This window comes from Cygnus olor, chromosome 1, assembly GCF_009769625.2.
Source record: "Cygnus olor isolate bCygOlo1 chromosome 1, bCygOlo1.pri.v2, whole genome shotgun sequence".
NCBI classification, from domain to species: Eukaryota; Metazoa; Chordata; class Aves; order Anseriformes; family Anatidae; genus Cygnus; species Cygnus olor.
In genome coordinates, this window is record NC_049169.1 from 110,680,737 (window position 1) to 110,704,694 (window position 23,958).

A 23,958-nucleotide genomic window follows, 5' to 3' on the forward strand; every position below is an offset into this window, starting at 1 on the left:
CATTTCACAGATGTCAGAACAATTATATTGACATTTATGAAACCTTTACTCTGGGGAAAATAGCAAGTATCTTCACATATTCAGAAAACATTTACTTTTTGACTGGAAGAAAAAATTTACCTCAACTCTGAAGAGTTTTGTTTATCTAGAAACTGCTTCTTTTGGGCCATTCTATTCACTTTTCCTGAATTTTAAGTTATTCCAAAAATAAAAATAAAAATAAAGGAAACAGGAATGTACAATATCCTCTTCTCTTTTCAAACAGGAAGGTATGAGGAGACATGGTGCAGGAGCTTTCCTGCTATCCCAGTGCACTTCCCACCACTGCTGTCTTAGAGACATAACGGCTAGAGGCTAAAGTGGTGCTCCTGCTCTCCCACAGCCATTTCTCTTATCCCAGCACTGGTGCTTATCCTCATCTGGATCGGGAAGCTAAACTAGTAGCAAACAATTCACCTCTTCTAGAGTTTAATTTTCTGCAGTTCGGTTCTCTGAACAACCCAGCGTGGAGGGCAGGAATGGCTTTTTCCACCTCAGTGTGCTGTGGGGCCAGTTAGGTACGTTTGGCTGTAACGTCAGCCTCTAGCTTGAGGGGTTTTGAACTGTCCCTGTGAGTTATTTATGTGTCTCATCAAACACATGGGGCTCCTGGCTGATCCCAGAGAGGGTGAATGCTCATCCCTTCTTTCTTCCCTGCCGAACATATATCCTGTGGGCAAATCAGGAGTTACAGGCACCTCTTTGTGCAGCCCAGAAGTAAGTGAGCAATCAGGTCTGTGACTTGCTGGAGGCACAGCTAGAGAATGTGACACACATTCGGTGATGACATATTTCGCAGCCTAACCATGTACACATTAATCCTTCTTTGCTACGGTAGCTATACCTTACAGCTTCCAGAGGTCTCATTTATCATCCACGCAGTGCATTCAGACTGTAATCCTTCTTACTTTCATCACAGAAGTTACAGATCAATGGGACTACACCAGCATACTCTAAGTGTGAATTCTCCTCCTCATAATTTCTACATTGAACCCAATACCTTGGTTGCTTCCGGCAAATGCCAGCGTGCTGTCACTCAAGTCAGATGGGTTTTCCAAGCGACGTGGTGGTGGCTGCATTAATTTCTGCCCTTCCTCTATTTCAGGATAGGTACGTACAGTAAGACACAGTGAAGGCTGAACAAGGACATCTTTCAGCAAAGCTGAGTCCAGATCTTCAGCAGCTTTTTTGTTAATCTCCACAATTTCGTCGCCAGCTTTCAGGCCTGCAATGCAGAAAGGAACAGGTAAGACTTGCACAGCAATGTTTCTGTTACCCACAGACATCAAGGAGCTCAGCTGGGTATTTATAAGGTGCCAGACAGTGTTATGTCTAGACATAAAGTAAACATTTATGACTGCAAATTATATTGAAATTTGATGGACTTCTGCGAGATCTTCTGTCAGGCTGGTACTCCAGTAACCATAAGAGTGAGGTGCCCAGGAAGTCCCTCACGAGGTACCAGCAAGCACATACCCTGTCCTTCTTCACATCACTCTGCAAGGGGACAGCTGCTGTGTAGCAAGCCATCGTACAAAACGTATTCCTCATAAATAAATGTATGCTTAAGGACAGAGCCAGACTTCTCAGGCTCTGCACACAGGACAGGGGAAAGACGGAGCCACATGAAGCATTGTGAGCTGGGTCTGCACCTCCGCTTTGGGAAGCAGAGGCTCCCAATGAGCAGCCCAGCTAATCCCCCAGGATCACTATGTCAGCTGTGTTGCTGGACTGGGTTGATTCTTGCTTTTAATTTCCCATATGCATGCTTTTATTTGAAGTGGTCACCTACTGATACACTTAGGAGGAGGGAGAACATTTCCCACTTAACCGGTGTAGGACTTCAGACAACCTCCTCTCTGGCCCTGTCCGAATTACATCCCAGCATATAGATCTTCAAAAGGCAAATTTTAGCACTTGGTAAGTTAGTCATGGTCTTTTCCAATCCAATTTCAGGAGCTATTTATAGCCCCAGTGCCCAAGGGAAAAGGGGATCCGCAGAGGAAGCAGCTGACTCCCGCTCGCCTCCGGGCGATGCAGCAATGCGACAGACAACGAGCAGCCCTCCAGGGTCCGCAGGAGACCTGACCTTCCCCTCGGCCTGCTCTCCAAATAACAACAGCGAGCTGGACCAGGCTTTAAACCCAAATAAATTCCAGTGTCACTCAGCCTACAGGTCAGTCGCTGGGGCTGCACTCATCGCTGAGGGTATGCTGGCAGGCCCCTACAGGCATCTCCCTGAGAGAGAGGATGGAAAATCATGCTGTGCAACAGCCACCAGAGGGACTGCTGTGGCATCCTGGTCACCATCCTGGCATTTACACGGTGGAAAGCTGGAATTTACAGGGCCAGAAGAGCTGCTCCTTGCAGGCAACCTACCCTAGGTGACCTGCTCTTGTAGGTGACTTGCTGTGCAGTGCTCTGGCTGGGAGACCAGGGCAAAGGATGACTCTTGGCACCCTTAAGCCATGATGAGAGGCCCGACTCGATGAGCCTGAGCTGCAAGAGAAGCTCAGCTGCATTCTCCAGGACAGATCACCTATCCTCATTTGAGAAAGATACACGAAGGCTAAACAGCTCCAGTCCTCTTTAGGAAAATTGAGATCTCTTTTAAATGCATGTAACTGTGCCCAGAAACTGTAGTGTGGAGTGCAGATTCAGAAAGAATAAAATGAAATAAATAGAATAGCTATGAAGTAAATGGACCATAAAATCATATTTGAAATGAGGACAAAACAAAGCAAGTCAAGCATTTCGCATTATTTCATTTATTCTACTTAGTGATGCCATGTCATAATAGCAGCACATTAATATGCTTGTAACCATAAACATCTTATCTGGGGCTTCGTTTGCTCTTTGTAATCCCTCTTCTTAATCATTTGGGATGAAGCATCATATATACCTCAGTACAATCAGGCATCAGTACAAATCCAGCAATGGCCTAGCTAACGCAAACCAACAGAAAAAGATAACATCATAAATCATAAAAATAATTAGGAGAAAATAAAATTTCAGAGTTTTTCATTAAAAAAAAAAAAAAGGTTGAAAAGGAAATACTGTAACTGTTCTAGTTAATTTACTGCAGGAAATGCAGTCAAATGCAAACATAAATGTAAATAATGCGAGGAAGAGAGAGAGTTTTCCTCTCTGCTAACTATGCGTATCTTGTCATAATATCCTGCCAAATACTGTTATTACAGAAGTGGCTTTCTGTATCAGTTATGAAGAGTAATGTATTACTGAAAGTGTGTTTTAGCATGTCAGCCCCACAGGAGGCAGTGTGTGTTCACGCATTCATTTAGATTTTCATTCAAACATCTCCTGAAAGCAAAATAAGACCTGCTGAACCCTGCATCTTCACCCTAATACTCCCTTTGTTCCCCACAGGAAGCACAGAGAACTTAATTTCCCTGGTGCAGGCTGGCAGATAGCTGAACCCAAGTCTTGTTCAGGGCTTTTGGCAGAATCCCTATCCTGTTCACCCCTGTGTGGGGCTGAGGTGGGGTGAGGAGGGACAGGACAGAGAAAAATGATCTTTGCAAACTATTGAAACGCGGCAGCCTCCAGAGCCCCCCAGGTGTTTTTCTTCAGGTAGGGTCAGAGGCTACAGCTGAGAGAAACTCCAGGCTCCCTGTGGCCAAAACTACTCCCCCCCAGCCCTTCCCAGCTTCTGTCTGTGCAGCCCTGTCCCTCCCCTGTACCACTTGTGTCACTTGGCTTCGCTGCAATGCAAGCCAACTCCATTTGCTAGCGGGTCAGAAAAAGTCATGGCAGTTCTCCAGTATGACAGTAGCTGAATTGGTTCAGCCAGAGGCAGCACCAGGCAGGGGGCTGGAGCTGTCTGGGGGACAACAGGCCCCATCGCTTTCAACAACAGCAAGCTCTTGAGTAAGCCCTGCACTACCACCTACCAACTCCCAAAGAAAACTCTGAAGGTGCTTTTGAGGACTCTGCATATACTAATGGGCAATGATGAGGTGAGCGTCTTCCTGCTCTTCTTGTTCCCCATATTACTCTTTAAAATTTGGTTATATTTCAGCTGCCCAGCTCCCCGCCCAGCCCCTCCTGTGGCTGCAGGAGCAGCAGTGCTGGCACACGAGGGAGGGCGATGAGTGGGAAAAGCAGTATGGGCATGGTATTGCCAGGGTTGACTTTAGTTAGGGTAAGGCACGGCAGAACCGTACCCCTCTCTGCACTACGACTCGCCTGGCAGCTGAGTTTTCTCTGCTGGTTTCTGGCGCAAGTGCTGTGATGCTTTCTGAAAATGCTGGGAGCAAAACTAGAGGCAGTAATCCCAGCCACAGAGGGTAACCTGAGAGCTTCTACCATACCCGTTTATCTTGCAGTGACTGACTTGAGAGGGCCCTGGCTTTTCTTTCTGGCTGCAAGGGAGGTGCTGACCCTCCTACACACAAAGCAACTCAAAATTAAAAGAGTTTGACTATAGAGCACAGTTGATTCCAAGAGCAGAACAACCATATGTTCATTACCTCAGGTTCTTGCCGAAAGAGCATGATCTTTTCTGGACTGGGATCCTGTTTTGGTGCATTTATAAAACTTCCACCCCAATAAGCTCACGGTGTACACCAGGATTAAACAAACAATACCAAATGCAATTTGAAAATGTCTTTTACCTTTCTTGAAAGCTAGGCCTGTCTCTTTGACACCATTCACATACAGCCGACGAATCCCTTCTTCTTCCACGGAGGACAGAGAGAAACCTAGGGAGATACCCAGAGACATGGTTAGAAAGCACCAACCAATTACAGCTTAGCTAACTAACAGCCTAACACTAACAAACAGCCTTAACTAACTAACAGGCTTAACTAACAGCCTAACAACTGCATGCACTACAGTTAAGGCTGTGCCGTGCCTGTAGCGAGCACTGTTCCTGACAAAGTGGTCAGTAATTCCTCCCTTCTCCCTTTCCTTAAACCTTTACAAATAGAAAGCTAAAAAGCAAAAGTGGCTGTAAGAAAAAACTGAATTGAATTTCTGAGTTTGCACATAATATTTACAGTTTTATTTGAGTATACCACAGCTGCAAAATGTTGGAACACACTTCGAATTCTCTTGCCACAAAAGGTCACTACGAGAAGTTTGCTGTTTGCAGACAAAGGCTGTACAGAGCTGTGGTTTGTGACCCAAACCAACAAAAGCCAGGAAACTGAGAGTTATGGCTGACATGCCATCCTTAACTCATACGATGCATACCGGTGCCTGCTACAGCAAAATGTCAGCTTCGACTTTTTGAATTTCCTGGGCTGGACGAGTTTGTAAAAATGCTGCCTTCCCCTCTGCCTCTTTCTTTTCTCAGCGGTCCTGGCACGACCTGTTATTTGCCAAGTCTCAGCTCAGCCCACGTTTTATAGTGGCGTTAGAGAGCCCCAGAACAACCTTACAATGCAAGTACTGACACAGCCTTAATTTTAACAGTGCAAATGGTGCTGTTACATTTGGTTTAGGTGATTTTCTTGCCATTTGTGTTTGACATTGTGCAAGATAACAATGTGTAAAGTAAATACAATGTGTTTAGTTAAATAGGCTTTGCTTATTTACTGTTGAGAGTTATCTAAAGAAGAACATTTGCCTTTCTGAAACTTCATTACTCCCTAAATGGGTGTAAGAAACCATTTGCTCTGTCTTTTTCCAACTAGAAAAACATTTACAAACCTCTGGGGGGGGAAGATACTTGTTTGACATGGAATCAGCCACCAGCCAAGAGGAAGCAGATGTGCTGGGAGCCTATTCTGACTTTAGGACTCCCTTCAAGTCGATGGTTATGGATGAGAAGTTATTTTTTCCATATATCATTAAAAAAAAAAAAAAAGGAGGGGGAAGAATGTGGCAGCCTAGAAGCTAGGAGCATATGGCCCTTCATGGCTTACTGAGCTACTTGGAACCCATATGCAAGCTCCTCAGCCTGAATAAAAGGAAATTTGTGAAGCTCACTCAACACACCAGATTTGGCAGAGGGAGAAACTCTTGATTAAACAAAAGAGCAGATGTAAAACAAATAGTAGCTATTGATTGTCATCGCCATGAAGCCTACCTGGAAAACCTTCACCACAGGCCCAGTGGAGCGTGCCCAAGACTTCGGTTTGAGTCAGCACAAATTAGCAGTTATTAAAACAATCACCCTTTTGCAGCTGAAATGCTGTTTTGCTGTACTGCCTTCGCTCCAACTACCACACAGTTAAAACAAGGCTGAGCTGCTTCTCAAGTTCTTGTTGTGGCTAACCTTGAGAGGACACCCAACCTTTCCCAAGCTTTTTTTTTTTTTTTTTTTCCAGAAGACAGCTTCCTCCTCCAATCTGTCATTCAACTTTCAGTCAAAAAATAAAATCCAGAGCAATAATTACTAGTAGAATGGGTGTAAGGAGACAGGGAGTTCATCTGGATGAGAAACACCTCAGTCAAGTGTGTATATATATGCATCTATGTTTGCGTAGATGCATATTTGCATACATATGTATGTCTAGTTTGTATATGGACACATATATTTCAAACGTACAGTTTTTGTCTGGATGAATTCCCCAGGTGCTCACACAAACACGTGTACAAGCACTTCGTGAGAGGAAGGGCAGGAGTGGGTGGAAGTGACAGCGGTTGCATAAGCTGGCATTGCTGCCAGAAAGATTATCATCAAACTGTGCATGGACCCTGAAACGCAGGTGTGGAGAGAGGGGTGGTGACCCAGACAGGGCCTTTTCTTCACCGCAAAGTTTTGATGACAGGAGAACAAAAGTCAGCATCTAAGAGTGCACAGGGCCACATAAAACCAACGCAATGCCACAACAAACCGGCCTCCACAAAACGACCTCAGCCCCCCAGGACAGACAGTTACTCACAAAAGCACCAACAGAGAGATGTTCCCAATACATACAGGGGCTGGAAGCAGTGGGCTCTCGCTGGGGATGCTCCCTGATTTCTGCCCACACAGCTTTGTGCAAAGAGGCAGGTACCAGTGAAAGAGGCATGAATGTGTGTGCCCAGGTAGCACAGCAACAGAAACCAGCTGACATGTGATGAAGGCGAGGTCCAACACACTGGCCAGATACCTCGAGAGTGTCTCTTATCACAGAAATATTGTCAGGATTAATTAATGGCTGCTTGTGAAGGATCCTGAAAATTCACGGTGATTTACAAACATTATCATTGCTATAACTGGAATACTAGCAATAGCAGCAGGCAAGGTCACTAATGATTTTCATAATTTTATTCATTTTTCTTCATTTCATGAAGACTTTTCCAGTTCTTCTGGAGGAATCAAGGCACAGGGGATTTGGACATATGTTTTTTAAATGTGCAAGAAGTATGAGAAGGGTTGAATGAAGCTGCAGACAAGAAGAAAATCAATCGTAAGAATGAAAAATCCCGTAGCGCCCTGGATGTTCAGCTGTGGTACTGGCTCCTGACGCTGTTCCCAGCACTTGTTCAAGTGCTCGTGAGGGGCTGAGCGAGCTTCTTGCGCTGCCCAGCTGCCTAAGAACCAACTTCAAAAGCAATCCTGCTCGTAGGAAGACTTAGGCGAGATACTTGGAGACTCTGCAGCCATGTTATTGATTTAGACAACTTTCAAAACAAAACCAGTAGCAAGAGCCCTTGAACAATCCCGTTAAAAAAGAATCTATGTGGAAACTACACAGCTCTGATCTTCATGCTGCCATAGCTCGTGTATGGGCTTTAGCTTGCTCTCTGGATTGTAAAAGTATGTGTTGGCAACACTCATTCCATAAAGAGACTAAGAGGGCGTAAATGTACTTAACATACAGGACTGGAAAGAATTTCAGAATGAACCCCAGCACCGAGAGAGGGTCAACACAGCTCTGTCACCTCTCCTCTATTCCCCTGCGGGGGAGTATTTCAGTACACACTTGTCACTGTATGACCACATGGTACGGTTACTGAGGCACATACAGACTACAGAAATTCTGCTATTGTTTAAAGTCAAAACAAGTTCTGCCATTTTCTTTCAATGAGAGCAAAGTCAGCTTTTTTGGCGCATTTAGCATTCGCCCTCTGCAGGGTCAGAGCCACTGAACAGATACATCCCATGTATCACGCAGCTGATCCCCTTTCACAGGACATGACAGTGCATTTCGTTGTCTTTCCCATCACTTAAAAAAAAAAAAAAAGAGAAAGAAAGAAACAGGAAATGCCACAATACCCCTAATTCTTGCAGTCCTTTCAGCCATAGCATAATTATTGAACCTAGGGCCATTGCTGTGCTAGTTCAGATTTCTTTCTCAGGCCTTCAGTACTCAACCCACAGTCAGTACTACTGCTTTGTAGCAGTGCTCTATATTCGAATGGCCTGCAGCTGTATAATAAGCAGTTCGGGAATTCAGAATTATTCTAGTCATTAAAACAGAATATTTAGATAAACAGTAAAAAGATGCAGATTGGCTTCCCGCAGGGTGGGTTGCACAAATAATGTTAAAAAACACTACAGAACTGTAATTGCTAGACCAAAGGGCAACCTCACCAGGCTGGAGGTTTACAGCTTCAAATATTCAAAAGATAATACAACCACCCCCACGTAAAGATTGGGAATTTTGCTGAAATTATACAGGGAGTTCCCCCATTTTACACGCAGATCTGTAAGATGTGTCAGATTCTGGTTCTAGGAGTCCACGGGGGCTCCTCGAGAACTGGATGTGCTTGGGACCAGGCTCCCCCAGCCTCAGGAACAGCAGGGCAGGATAGGGACCCACCTTACAGACCCGCAGCAGGCAGGGAAAGGGGACAAGGAGCTTCTCCTGCAACAGCTGCCCAGCCGCAGACCTCGCGAAGCCTCCCACCTGCAGCGATGTTCCTGGCTGCGTCGCTGCCATCGCGCCTGGTGCTGCCCCGGGGGGACTGGGAGAGGATGGGGTGAGGAGGGGGAGACCCCACTGGCAGCCCCAAGCTGCATCAGCAGCCCTCTGCCAAACCCCAGCTCTGCTGCTGGGCCCCCGCGAGCGCTGCAAGGCGGACATTCACGTGGGATGTGACAACCAGCAAAGGATGCCATGTGCTGCCAGCACTCAGTCCCACAACCTCTGTACGTGGTGCTTTGAGAGACTAGAAAAACAAGAAAACATTTGTCCTTTCTGCCACTGTAGCTCTCATCAAAGAGCTGCATATCCCACAGCCTGAACACCGGGAAAAACAGTGCTCAGTGCATTACAAATAAAAGCATCCTGCTTCAGGGCAGGGGAGCGAGCTTTCTGTGCATGGCACAGGAATCGGATGTGCTTTCCTTATTTTGTTCAATGGGCCTTTCAGGTATAGCCATCAATAGCAAGCAGTTACTTACACTAGAATTGACTTGGTAGGAAGATAAAAACAAATTGAGGAGAGATACTTACCATAAATATCAGAGGATGCATCAGACTTCTCTATTTGAATGTGCTGCGTAATTTTCTGACAGATTTCTATTTCTTTGTAAAGCTGAATAGAAAAAAAAAATACATAAAAATACTTTACTGTGGGAGGACACATTAACTGTAATAATTTTGAACAGACTTCTTTCTTAATTACAGGATGGAGAAATAGACCGTGAGCATTACCTATCAGACAATTTTTCTCCACGTGCATGAAACGTATGAGCAGTGTCACTACGCTGTATGGTTAAGAACATAGTTAAAAAGGAGGAAGCCAACAAAAAAGAAAGGACACATCCATTCCACTCTCTCAATACAATTTTGAGTGCACAAGAAAAAGAGCTTGTATGCCTACTCTTGTATTTAGTGGGAAGTCATCTTTTATCATTAAGTATTTATATTATTTAGAGTAAGACATTGCAGGAATTGAATTATTTTATAGTATTAAAGTCACAGGTAGGGATTTTGCTTCTTAAATACGTTCCTTAATTGCTACAAGACGATCAGACTTTATATGCAGTTCTTTTTTTCAGCATGAAATTTCACCTTTACCACGTTTATGTTTATTTGTGCTGAGAAAAGCGCCCAAGTCTTTGAAGTTGTCATTAGCATCCTTCCTGGGAAACCAGCACAAATTCACACCTCCGGGTGGCAACCCAGAAGCCTAAGCACACGCTTGCAATTCGCAAGCCAAACAAGCCCTCAGCTGCACCTCTGCACTCTGTCCCCCTCCCTCAGAGAGCACAGAGTAAGGTAAGAGGAATTATGCTTTTAAATCACTTAGGTTCTCGTGCCTTGTCTTACTTACTGTTGTATCGCAGTCCTACCTCTCAACTCCTAACAAACGAGCTGGTACTGGGGCCTGTCACACCGTCTCAGACAGGGAAATCCCATTTTTCCAGACATTTGGAGACTCCAAACTGACATCTCTGGGAGTCAGCCCTGACTTTCTCAAAGCCATTCTGAAAACCTCAGTCTCAGCAAAGGTTTGAAGCTATTTTTTTTCCATAGCAGAGGCCAGGACTTCACTCACAAACCATCCTTTCATCTTTGGAAAAAATCATACCCACAGGTGAATGAGAGTTCACAGGTAAACATTTTGTTTAAAATGCTGGTGTGACTGTGTAAAAAAGCAATTCCCAATAATTAAGTTAACATTTTAAAACTGTATATTAGTGTTTGGACCGAAGCATTTAATACACTTCTTTAAAAAAGAAAAGTTACTCATTAGTAAACGGTTCCTTTAATAAATATATAATTTTATCTCCTGCTTCTACCAACACTTATACATCTGTCTAATGCAAATATTATGCGCTACAGAACAGTTGTATACCCACTTAAATGGTTTTATATAGCAAGATAAATTGTAAAATTCAATGAGGATGCCATGCTAGCATTGCTTTTAAAATGTGGTTTTCAAATATGGAAACATATTATTCAACACTTGAAAATGAGTCAAATGACATTCACATAATCTCAGCCAGATTTCAGTAAAGATTTTTTTAAAAGTAGAAAGAAAAAAAAAGGACTGAAAGCTGCAGTGTTTTCAGAACAAAAACTGTCTGAACCCTGCAGTTATTTCAACGAGAAAGCTATCTGGATGAGCACGCAAGACCTGAAACAAGGACGGCTGATGAGGGATCCAGGGCACAGGGATACGGGAACTGCTCGCTGCCTACATCCCGAGAAGAATCTCCATGGAAAGGGAGGCAAATATCTGGGACCCACAGGCTGCTGTGGAGCTGCCCAGACCACAGCCACGACAGGCAGCAGCACTGAGCCGACACCAACATTTCTGTGCCCCATGGACCTACCATCCCAACTCCAAAGACAGGCAGCGCATTTGGGCTGTGGATGCTTATGCTGCTGGCACCGCAGGTTCAGGGGGCTCTGCTCGGAGGGGTTTAATAGCAGTACCAGGAGCATCCAGGGCGGGTTGCTAGGCACTGGTGCTCAGGATTGCCTCCTGACGACAGCTGCCCCCTTGATCCACTTCAATCCCTCTGTTCCCCGTAGTGTTTCTTAAAGCAGCTTTGGGGGATCTATCATTACCTGAATTTTCTCGAGCTTGTCACCTGCTTGCTCTTTTTTCCTCTACAATTTTGGTCTTGTCTCAGCAGCCTTTCCCAGGACTACTTTTCACAGTAGCCCCAGTGCCTCCACCGGTGAGACTTCCAGAGGTCTCCAGTCTCCTGCTTTCATCTGAAAGCAACAACTAAATCCTGCCCAACGCAGGAACCCAAGTCTGGCACGTCAAGCTTCAGTCAAAACATTCCAACGCTTAGTTTACAATAAAAGGCGCTTAAAAATATAACTGCCTGGTGCAGCACCTAATGCTAAATATCCGTCTCCGAGCCCTTAGTAACATTTTTAACACATAATAAACCAAGCTCATGAATTTTTGAAAGACTACGTCAGAACACAAAGCATCACCGGTAATGTTTTAGAGAGGAATGGAATATGGACATTTAATATCCATTTCTTATTTAAATACATCTTCTATGTTCTGCAAGAAAAAGGAATACCATCAGAAGAAATGATGTTTACCTTTTCTGCAGTAATGTATTGTAAAAGCATTTTAGTAGGTGGAAGATAGCTCTAGCAAGGTATTATTACAGCAATACTATTATAAAGAGCTTTTCAGGAGACCACAAAAATAGGGTCATTAGTTTCATCATACTGCAAGAGAATAATTTCATTTAACACTTGAATAAAAGTAACTCAGATTTTCTCATGAAACAAGCATACATGCGCATACAAGCACACATACAAATGCCTATTGATTTAATGATACTGCATTAGGTATGATCCTGCCTATGCTATAACCTTTCAGCATGTGAGTAGTCCTACAGACTGTGGAGTTTTGCTGTAATTTCATTTTTTCAGAATAAACAACAAGTGATGACCATGTCAATCCTATATCCCATCAGCATAAGGCAACTCCCCAAAGCCCTTCCAGGCAATGAAAGCCACAATCCGTCTTCTCTGAGTTTTAATCATCGCTCCCAGCTATGTTTCACTTCCCAGTTTTAGTACTTTCTCAGTAACACTTTTTTAACAGTGGTAATGGCAAACCCCAGAAGTTCTTTAGTAAATGAACAAAAGCATCCATAACTGGCAAAGTTTTACTTTTCATAAAATAAAACAACCACCAATAAAAAGGAGTTTAAAAAGCTTTAGAGCATGCATGTGTAAAATCATAGAGATAAAGCACGACACTAATTCTGTTTGGTCTTTTTTTTTCATCTCTGATTTCAAAATTCCTTTGAAGTCTGCTTTTGAGATTCATGATATGAAAACATCCCAACGAAGCAATTAGGAATGTATATTCTCACACATAACTCCAGAGTTTTTAAGTTCAACATTTACCTTCCCATTCAGAAAAAAAAAAAAAAAGAAAAAAAAAACTTTTGTGTTTCCTCCCTCCCTTAAAAATCAAAGTGATCTGAAGAAGTAGTATTCGGGCCTCAACAGTATGTCTTGAGAATAAACACGGAAAATAAGAACAAGAGAAAAAGGCACATATCTTGAGAGATATTAAGCTTAAATGTAGGATACAATAACCTTTGCCCATTACCAATGGCTGTTCCTTCTCTCCCTTCCACACAGACCCATGCATGCACACACATAAGCAAAACACAACTCTCTCCACTAGATGAAATGTTTGGAGAGATTACTTTACCGCAGGCCAATTTGCTACGGCCGTCATAGCACTGTAATTGCAAGTTAAAAAGCATAACTGCTTATTACAAACACCAGACAAACACTAATTAATAGTGTCCTACACAGTGTCATCTAATTTTGCTCGGGAGGTAGCATTACCAATTCGTAGATATCCTCTTCTGGCTTTGGTACATAAAACTGAATCTGGTTTTCAATCAGGAATTTAAGACGCAGGTAGTGAGCGGAGTGATCCAGCTGGTGAGTCTGTAAGAAATGGAGAAGAGGCTTTGTAAGAGAAGAGCAGTGGCTCAAATTATCTATACTTAGAAAATAGAATGACATTCACAGAGAGAAAAAGGTGGAGGTGCTCCAGCACCATCTGTCATAACAGGACCATGATCTCCTAACTTGAACAAGAATCCAAACCTTCTCCCCTCCCCCAAAAGCGAGTGCTCATTTAACCTGATCAGGACGTCAAGGGCAGTGCTACTACTCTAAGCAGCCTCTTCACTTCTGCTTATTTCACAATTCTGCTCCATCTCAGGCTATTGCAGGAATAAGCAAACACTATTAAAGCAGAAGACTTGGAGCAGACCTTTGTACACACGGTGTGTTTAAAAGGAAACTTTTTTCTGTTTGTTTTTTAGCATCTTCATAATTTAGCAAGTATATATGGTTTAGCTAATTTAAAGCAACGTTATATAAAAAATCTGTACATCCTTTAAATTCAAAACAACCCAGGATAGGCTGGCTTTAAAAGGCTAAAAGAAGCCGAGAGTTGTGTACTGGATTACCTCCCAGTGGAAACAGGTCACACCATTTTAATGAATTAGTTATAATTAGCTGAGGATATGGCATTTGGTCTGGGAGATGTTAACGACCTTTTCTCAGCACGATTAATAAGCTCAATTTAAGCAGAGGTTAATGCAGTGTGTAATCAAAACACATTGAGAATGGTGATAAACACAAAGAACGTCATTCAGAAGTTACTTTCAAAGTTCGTAAACTGTTGACTAAAGCTAATGAAAAATCCAGAAGTGATTCACAAATACAGCAGGGAAATTCACCTCACCCTCACTTTTGAACTCCCGTTATTATTATATGCTTTTATACATCTGCCTTTTCATCTTGTATTAGCAAATTACCAAAATCTCCAAGGTTGTACTAAAAACAACAGCTCATCTGAAAATTCGTGCACGAATGTCATCGTTTCCTATCTGTTATGTGTTGTCCTCGTGTTTTTTAAAGGCTCACTTATCCGGTTCAAGCCAAGCTGATGATACACTGAGACTCAGCTGACTGATGACACAGTACGGATGATGAGTAATGCACACCGAGTGACCTGCAGAGAAGATCACACCCTGACCGAGCAAACTCTTCAGCAAGTATTCGGAGAACAGCGAGCATTTTTGAAAATCTGGATTAGGCAATGAATAAAAAATAGCTACCAATGCAAAAATAAAAGACAGATCTATTGCTGCACTCTACGTATTGCTGCATTCCAGTATGGCCGATTCAAAAACCGAATTATCCTTACATGAAATTGAGTACCTGAAATGGGATAAACCCTGTAATATGGACAAATGCCTAGTTAGTTAAATAAGGAATCCGAAATCTATCAAAAGCCAAAATAAAGGAACTGAATGTGGAAGAGCCTCACCGTCTCCCTCCTTTTTCTTTTTTGATAAACATTTCGCCAGCTCTGCTCATTGTTTACTGACCATTTTTCCTAGTTTTGTCTCTTACATGCACATATATATGAACACCCCAGAAATTCCTGGGAAGCAGGATTGGTTGTAATTGTTCAGAAATGATACAATAGAGTCCTAGATCAGTTTCCGGTCAGATTAATTTACGATCCCTAGACACAAACTGAAGAGCGTCGTGCACACGAATTAAACAAAAACAGGGAGGAGACATAAAAACACAGATAGCACATCTGAAGACTGGAGAAAGAAGCTTGCGGTAAGTCTCACCGAAAGCCTCTGAAACACTTCAGCCACTTAAAGCCATTAGTGGGGAAGAAAATGATATGTGGAAAACCCATACTAGCAGAAAAATTAACCGGGCAACCTAACAGCCTGCTTCTGCCACTGAATTGAATCTTCCTGTGGTCTCCTGTGCTGAAGATCTCTTATGTCTTCAGCATTTCATACAGCTTCAGGCATGGCCAAGTGAGAGCCACCCAGCAAGTGCCAGGTCAGCCAGATTTACGCTGTGTAATTATGTGTAATTTAACATAGCCCAGGGTTCAGCGAGAGCCCCCATCCACAGCTGTGTGTTTTTGTTGCTTCCAAGCAGACCTCTGAACACCTTCCCATTGCAGAGGACATCCAAAGAGACGCTTCTCGGTGTGCCCAAGGGCTAGTCAGAAGGCCAGCAGAGATCACAACCCGTTGTAGAGGGACATCGGTGGATCCAGCCTGGGGCCTCGCGGCGCTCGGGTGCAAGACACCGCAGGCTGGGAGCTGCCTCACCTGCACTGGTGGGGCAGGTTGTGCTCACGTCTGCTTGCCCCGCGCTGTTCAGCCCCTGCCCTGATACCATCTTAACAGAGGAGCCGTCCCCGCAGGCGGGTGGCTTGATCTACCCTTCCCAGCGGTCCTTGAAAGGGCTCCTGCTGGCTTTGATACCGGCACTGCATCAGGCACAGGGACGGGTGCTGACGCCTCTGATCTCACGCCCGTCGGTCCTGCAGGGAGATTTGCTCGGGAGAAAATTGTGCAGGACATTTTGGTGAGTAGGAGGGAGCTAAACACAAGATGACAGATGCTGCATGGAAGCTCTGAGCTATCCAGAGCAGGGCACTGCCAAAAGAGGCCACTGGATAAATCTCACATAGCTTTTGAGCCACTCATTTCTTCCAAGAAACACCATCGGCCATGGTGGATACCGCTGCATCCACTGCACTGCATCCACTGCAATGCAGCCCCATCCATGCCAGGAAATGGCAGTCATCACCGTTAAAGCTGTGATGCTGCAACACATGAGCCAGAACATTTAGTTAATTAAAAATTGCATAGCTGCAGCAAGGCCTTGTCTGTAGCGAAATTTGACACCAGTAATTTTCAAATAGAGGCACAATTGTCTACTGAAGTGAAAGGAAAAGGTCCTCTTGAAGAGGAAACAGCCAGTCTGCCCTAAAAGCCATACTTTTAATCCACTTTTTTTCTTCTTTTTTTTTTTTTCTGTTGCTGGTCTAGCTGCATCCATATGCAGGAAGGTGGGAGCAGAAACAGTGCAGCTTTAGCGATATTCATATCCTTTCAAGACCACCCAAAACACCTTTTAGCAGTACAAATAAGCTGCTTGGTTTATTTATTTCTCTCCTAATAACTCTGGCTATGTCTGGACTAAATTAAGCAACTAACCCAATTTAAAGCCTAACCTGAGAGCTTAACCGATGTGCTCTTGAGGAAGAATTTACAGGCTGGGGTGTGAAACAATTCAACAGGCTCCGGGTGGCGTAGCGGGTCGGCACATAGCCTGAACACTTCATCCATTTCAGCTCCCCTCCAGTTAAACTGGGGAGAGGCACCTCCAGAGGACCATTCAGCCTGACCTCAGACATGTCCAAGACAGCTGGATTCATCCCGCTGCATGACTCCTGTCTCAGGACAGGGACATACAAGAAAGGGCGTATTTTTTCAGCTCGGCGTGGGAGACAGAGTTAGCACTGAAGTTACAGCATCGCGGAAACATGCTGGTGAGCCCATCGTGTTACTCCGGCTTTGCACCTGTGTGGCCCGAGCCTTTTCTGCTGGAACACATCAGCTCAAAATCAAAGCAAGCCCACAGAGCATCAGGCTTAAGTCGCTGCCTGGAGACTTTTAGCACAGATCCAAAGAGCACGGGGAAATCTGCTTCTTGCCCCTCACGCCGTCTATTTCAGTAACAGTGGGAAAACAGAAGCTCTTTTGCTTCTCACTTTTTATACAGTTCAGGCAAAAGACTAAATGCCACGTGGTCTGCTATGCTCGATTTTTGGTGTTATTCTCTCCATACTGCTTCTGCCTACATCCATATGTACTGTACGTGTTTCTACTCAATTTTAAGACATAACGTTATGCAAATTTTAGTAATATGTACACACACGATCACACCTATAGCTATTATCCAATGGAAACAATTTAATGTATCTATACTGACTTTTTTGCCTTCCAAGAGAGGCTATTAGTTAAATCTGAGGAGAAATATTTGAGAAACCACTTTAAAATATGCTTTAGACTCTCCTCCCACCAATCTTGAATCATAAAAGTGTCATAAAGCAGCCTCCAAAACCTAACTCGCTGTATAATAACAAGCAGCAATGTTAGTATAAGAACACATTTTCTACAATGACTTGAGTGCACTTAATGTTCTCCAACAGAATAATCAAGCTCAGTTTAATAGCACAGATAGATTTAACCACATCTACAAACATGAAGAGGTTTATATGAAATGTAGATCTTGAAATGTTTACTATACCAGAACTTGACTGGTTCTCAGATGGCAGATGGCAAACTGATGTGAAATGATGTGGATCAGATATTAAAGGGGGAAAAATGAGCTGAATGCAAGAGACAGAAGAAAGAGATTGATTATTAAAAGTGATAGAAAAGAAGGCATCCATCAGTGTTTTCCAGACTGAAAACTCTTACAGAAAAGGAAAGAAACAGATAATAGCTGTTTAAAAAAACAAACACTCACCCACCTCCCAATCTCCCTATACACCACCACCCACTACGATCGAAAACACAGTGAGAGACTAGATCCTCCGCAGGTCGATACCGAAACCGATGGAGCTACACCAATTTACTCCAGCTAAGGATGTGGCCCACTGAGTTAATCACTCTTACCCAAAGGAAAATATAAGCCCTAAAAATAAATCATTACTAATAATGTGTCATCCAGCTTCCCTATTATGTCTCTCCAAAAATGTCATCTTTTCCTGAATACAATGAAGAGCTTTCACAAGCTGCAGCAGCCTTTAATAGTGCACCTGGCAGAGAGATAAGCACACTGTATAATTATTCCAAACAAACGCCTTTCTCTCACCTTCCCTCTCTTTGGAAGCACATGCAACATGTTCTAGAAGTCCCCGAAGTTAAGCGCCTAACAGCAATAAATGTTTTCTTTTCTTTTGCTGTTGTTGTTGTACAAAAGAGGACTCACTTTTCAGAGCAGCACGTGACACGAGTTGGATCTAGTTTGCAGTCAGCTGGTTAGTGGAAAACATACATTATGCGGATGCCAGAACTGAAAGCTTGTATTTAATTTGTCAAAGCTTTAAACTTCTCTGCTGAGACATAACTGTTTTTAATGGCCAAATGTCTGATATTTCATCTCGCAAAGAAATCCAGGTGTTTTTTCTGCAGATAAAAGCTTTCTTCTCACTTCCCTCACCACCACCTACACGAGGCCAGTCTGCCTCCGCAATGCAGACAGCAAACACTGGCACCTTCTCCCACTCCTGGCACCGCTGGTTCTCTGTGCCTTCCTCCCTCACGCCAACCAGAGGGAGGAAGCAGCGCGGGGAAGGAAGGAAGAACGGCACCTGGAAACAGGGCGACCTGGAAGAGATCAGCCCGCTTGTCTGGCGGTGGAGGGAAGAGGTTATGGGGGGGTTTGGTGGAGTTGGGGGCACCGGGATGGTCGAGAGAGCATGGGGCAACTGCATGACTCCAGCAAAAGGAAACGGGATGGGGGACAGGGGCTGGGACGCTGGGGGCAGAGAGAGAAAGGAGAAGGGTCCCGTGCACAGCTTGGCTTCTGGTAAAGGGAGAGCGGGTGGGTGGGTGGGTGAGAGGCAGCAGCACCAGTGGGGCAGGGTGTGAAGGCACTTCAGAGACTCACGCACAGTGCCCGGAGTGGAAAAGGCAAAAATCAACCCGCCTTCCTCTCCTCACACCCACGACAAGTTTAACTCCAACTGTGTTTGTCCTATGTGGTGCTAGCGTGATTTTACTGAAAAATTCAGTGTAATTCACGTTTTTCATCTAACATACTCAAGCACAGGAGAAATTCACTGTAAAGTTTAACCAAAAGGACTCAACTCAAAGTGCTCAGGGTTGTAGGCATTTTGCCCTGCTCCAGGGCACGCTGGCGGCCTTTACCTTGCAAATCATTTCCAGCACATCTCGAGTGGTGTCCCCAGGGCGGATGACTGTCAGAGCAGGCTGGTTGTTCGGCAGGCAGAACCAAGACGGCGTAAAATACTCGTGAACCCAAATATCACAGTCGGGATTGTGCTGATGGACACTGCTCAGCGCCACTTCTTTTTCCCTCTAAACAGACAAAATCCATTATGACTCTAAGAGCCAAGTAAGATCTCCTTCTTCATCAGTTACAAGTGTAAGGAACATTATATGCTGTATAAAAAAGCCCTTCAACAGTGAAGACATTTTATTCATAAACCTAGATTGAAGGCTTGTCTGGACTGGAAAACTTTGCAGTTTTACCTGAGCAGTATAAAGTCTGCCTTCCCGTGCCACCCACACAGCTAAGCTGGTGCAATGTGTGTATCCTGGGATTTCACCCTATGGCTATTGGGAATGCTAGGAATGCAACAAAAAATAATAATGATAAAAAGAGGTTTAAAATTAAAACTTTGCACTTTATCTCCCAGTAAACCAATCCAAGGCCAACAAAACTGATGTAGGAGCTGCATTTCCTATACCCAGCAATGGCAAAGTAGAAAATCTTAGCATTTATTTTGATTTTCCTGTCTTTTCTATATCCATATTATACTATGAGCTATAAATCTCCATGAAGTGATGAAGCTGCAGAACTGCTATTTGCTTCAAGTGGGCTCACGCAGCTAAATCCATATTCACTAGATGAAGAATGTGCCCCTTAGCACTGTCTTAATGCTGTTTTATAGTGGGCTTTCTCTGGGGAAAGAGAAAGCAGTTGTAATTGTTTCTACAAATGCAGAAGCTCTCAGGAGCACATGAAAACAAAACAGAAAACTCTGTGCTTCATCGTTGCAATAACCCTAAATTATGAAAATCCCATATGGTCACCATAATAAGCTACTTCCCAGAACCAGTGGAGCCTTGTCTTCCTGTGGGAAGGCACCTCCCTGGTGTGCAACACTAACACTCCTCTGGGCCTGGCACCTCTCTCTGTGCTCATGATGCCAAGTGCAGTGAACGCTTGACCATGGGCAATCAGCTCAGACTGCCCTACAACACACAGAGGATCCCCTCTCCTCTTCTCCTTTCCTCTCCTCTCCTCTCTTCTCCACTCCTTTCCCCTCCTCTCCCCTCCCCTCCCAGTGGCTCCACGTTCCCCCTTGCATCCCAAAACCAATGCTGCTGCATTTACCTTGCCATCTGGGACCGTGTCGTCAAAGATTCCTTCGAGGGATTTCTTTACTGAATCAACTCCTTCACCAAACACCTGAGGAACAGAGCAACTCTGTTTTAAAACATGAGCAAACCTCTGCACCATCTGCAGGACAGACTAAGGCCTGACCTGATTGAACCGCTGCATCATAGGGGTTCAGGGTGAACAATGTATCTAATACCTAGCATGGAAATCAAACTGAAAAATGTAAGCATTCATCTCAGAAACACAGGAAAAGAGCAAAATACCAGCTTGTTAAAAAGGATGGGGAGTGCAGTGTAAGCTGGTTGCTGGGCACCACACTGAAAGATGAGATGCCGATTGTGCTCAGTGGTCTGTCACTGGCTTACTATGCAGAGCTGGGCAGATTTTGTCTCCTTTTGTGTTCAGTTTCCCCATCTGTAACAGGGTGGGGCACTGCACGGGACTGTACCAGACAGGCACCCAACAAGGCACACCTGCAAAACCCAGCTTGCCCTGTGCACAGCTCTAAATTAGCTGCAGCTGAGCGTAGGGGAGAAAAACAAGGTTTTTGCTACAGCAGAAGCTTAAGCTTAAAACTCAAAAGTTAAATTTTACAGCTCTACGTCACCACAGGTTTATGATCAAGTTGCTGGTTTTGACTGTGAACTATACCGTACCTAAAATGAAGCAGAAACAGGTCACCTCCCTTAAAGAATTTACAGTTTACTGCCTCAGCTTTGGGAATAATTGCATACTACTACGTAAGCGCAGGGGAAAAGCATGCAGATATTATATTCAGGCATTCCAATACTTTCTCAAAACTTCACTTTTTCTTTGACTCTCTCCAGCACGACTTTTCTTTAACCTGGAACAAAATCCCTTTTCATGCCTGGGAGTAATGGAGGAGATAGGGGGCTGGGGATGGGGGCAGGGACAGGAAGCATGAATGCATTTATCCCTGCTGGAAGAAAAAAAAAGTGAGTTCAAAATACAGGGTGAAGACACAGCACAGGCAAGATCCTAGCTCAGGACAAGGGATTGTGCTTGATGTGGGGGAAATAAGTACAAAGCAAGAGCCACAGCAGCAGCGCGAAGAATTGAGAATGTGCTCACAGAGGCATCTGGTACTTCCCAGCGAAACCCACAGCTTTTGCTCAGGCATTAGATATTAGTTCAACTTTTAATGTCTCACTAAAAACAAGCTCAACAATTTTACAGCATTAATCTCTGCTAAACAAAACAAACACCCACTGGTGCTTTAAAAGAAGGAAGGACTAATCACAGGGCACAGAACAAAACAGGTCCTGAGCGTTCCCCCCCCTCAAAAAGTGAAAGAAGACAAAGAAAAGGCAACATTTCTTGCAATTAGATGAGGTATGGCTCTCAAAAACTGAAAGCTGTAATTAGAGATGCTTGGAAAGAATAACAGGGAAGTACCTTACTACCACACTGAAACACATTTTCTAGAGAAATATCTGGGGAGTGACTGGGTGGAAAGGTTTCACCTTTAGCTTTTTAAAAATTCAAAGCAAAACAGTGACTGTCCCTACCAAATACAAAGCTTTTTGTTATTTCAGAAAGTTTTTTCCAAACTCAGCTACACTTAAAATATTCTACAAACTCATATTTTTGATTTAAAGAAACAAACAAGTCTCCACTTTTTTTTTCTTCCAAAGCTATCTGGGTTATACTGTTGCCTTGTTACTCCTGAGTTTAAGAGAACAGCAAAAGCTGAAGCAACAAAAATGCAACAGTAGTAACGCAACCCAGTCAGCAAAAAAAGGTATAAATCCAAAGCTCATTTGAACAGGAGCTGCTGTATACTTATCTGTAATTACAGTCACTGATTTTTGAAGAGGATGTGGAATGTGACGACTACACACCGTGGAAGATTAAGCAAGCAAGCTGAAGGTTGGATGTGTGTGTGCTTGATGTAAGTGACTCTGCACGAGCTACATTCTGCATGCTAACAAGTCAGCCTTGAAACTAACACCTCAAAACTTACACATGCTTACCTGATTGATGCTTGGCCTCCCTTGCTTTTTCTTCGAGGTAGTATCCAGCCCCCAGAGAGAAGAAAACCTGCTTCTCCGCTTACTGGCAGATCTGGACATGGCCTGCGTCCGTCTCCTCACTCCAGACTCCCCGGTGCGAGCCGCCACCTGTCAATGGCACATGGTTTGCAAATCAAAGGTTGCAGCATCCCACAGCACCACCGCTTACATAAGCTAACATTGCAATATCCTTAAAATAAAGGCAAATGCTGTAGCAATAATGCAGCAACGCACAACAGGGACAATCTTGACGCTGCCACGCTACCTCCTTCTCACTGTAACATAACTCTTTTCTTCCAACATCAAGAATTAAAAATTAAAAGGGACAGCACTGCATGTTTCTTGGCATTTAATATGAGATATTTCAAAGCAACCTACTCAGCACAGAGAAAAGCCTCAGCACCAGTGAAGGTGGTTTTTTTTTTTTAACTTTATTTTATAATGAGGTTTCAAAGCTGGACATACAGAACCTGAGATTTCAAAACTTATCTGCTACTTCCAAAAAGTCTGGTCTTTCTCCTTGCTCTTTCCTGTGAAAGCACTCTGGGCATCCTGGAACTGACTCACAACTTTTACAAGGCCAGATAAAGGTCTGCAAATAGCTCAGGGTATTTAAAACCTACATTTCCTTACTGATACACAACTTTGGGAAGAGTGGGCAAAACACAAGAAGAAAAGGGAGCTGAAATGACCCTTTCGATTAGAGCAGTGTTAACTGCTTGGGTGCTTGAAAACTGGCCTGTGGCAACCCTTCCAGAGGGGAAAGCTATTTGCCTTTACTGAGACCAAATATTTGGGGAGCTGTTTCCCAAATAAGGAAGCTCTGGTAGAAATTACTGCAACATTAGTCAGAGGTGAAGTGTTTAGGCCAAAGTTGAAGCAGATTTCCCATCCAGAGGTGGAATCAGGACAGCGAGCTCCTCTCTTGTGAAAAAGGGAGTGTTAAGAGAGATGGCAGGTATGAACGGGAGCAAAAGGCGAAGCTAGACAGACAGACAGACAGACCCACCCTGCAGACTTGGCCGTGCGCTTCCTGGAACGCCTTTGTACTCGATTCCCACACCCGAAACTACCGAAATGCGACTGTCATTTGGCAACCCCAGCTGGAACAGCCAAACCTCTGAGTGATGCCCCAAGCTAAGGAGCTGAGGAACTGGTTGTTTGGGTACAGAAGATACAAAAACCCCTGTAAAGTTGGGAATAACAGAAGGCTGGCCCGTGTATCCAGGGAACTGTCACTGTATGAGTAATGGTGAGTCTTGTTCAGGAACGTTGAGAAATCAAGGAAAAGGAGAACTTAAACACAACTGCAAGTTTCCCGATTTCCCCAGCCTGGCCTCGTGAGAGGTTTCTTAGCTGTACCAGGGATGTTGTACGGAGGCACCAGGAAGACTGAGCACATCCTCTGGCTAATGCAATCAAGAATATCTTCAGGCGAGCTAGGGATGCCGTGCTATCAGCATGCAGCATCCAGCTGGAGCCTGAGACTTCGCTGCACCAAATCCGCGCTATCGAGGGCAAAGGGGGACACGGGAGTTTGC

General features: G+C 44.1%; 1 protein-coding gene across 14 annotated transcripts in view; it reads right to left on the reverse strand.

The window, feature by feature from the left end:
• The window catches only part of TIAM1 (TIAM Rac1 associated GEF 1), a 176,693-nt gene that overhangs the window by 35,204 nt on the left and 117,531 nt on the right, over positions 1-23,958 (reverse strand). For all 14 annotated transcript variants that reach the window (XM_040576809.1, XM_040576789.1, XM_040576799.1 and 11 more), the window contains 7 exons: positions 22,379-22,525; positions 20,379-20,453; positions 19,166-19,336; positions 13,230-13,334; positions 9,393-9,474; positions 4,674-4,760; positions 1,040-1,264 (listed from right to left, as the gene is read on the reverse strand). In XM_040576809.1, coding sequence (XP_040432743.1) covers positions 1,040-1,264; positions 4,674-4,760; positions 9,393-9,474; positions 13,230-13,334; positions 19,166-19,336; positions 20,379-20,453; positions 22,379-22,525 — 892 coding nt within the window. The remainder of the gene's footprint in view (positions 1-1,039; positions 1,265-4,673; positions 4,761-9,392; positions 9,475-13,229; positions 13,335-19,165; positions 19,337-20,378; positions 20,454-22,378; positions 22,526-23,958) is intronic.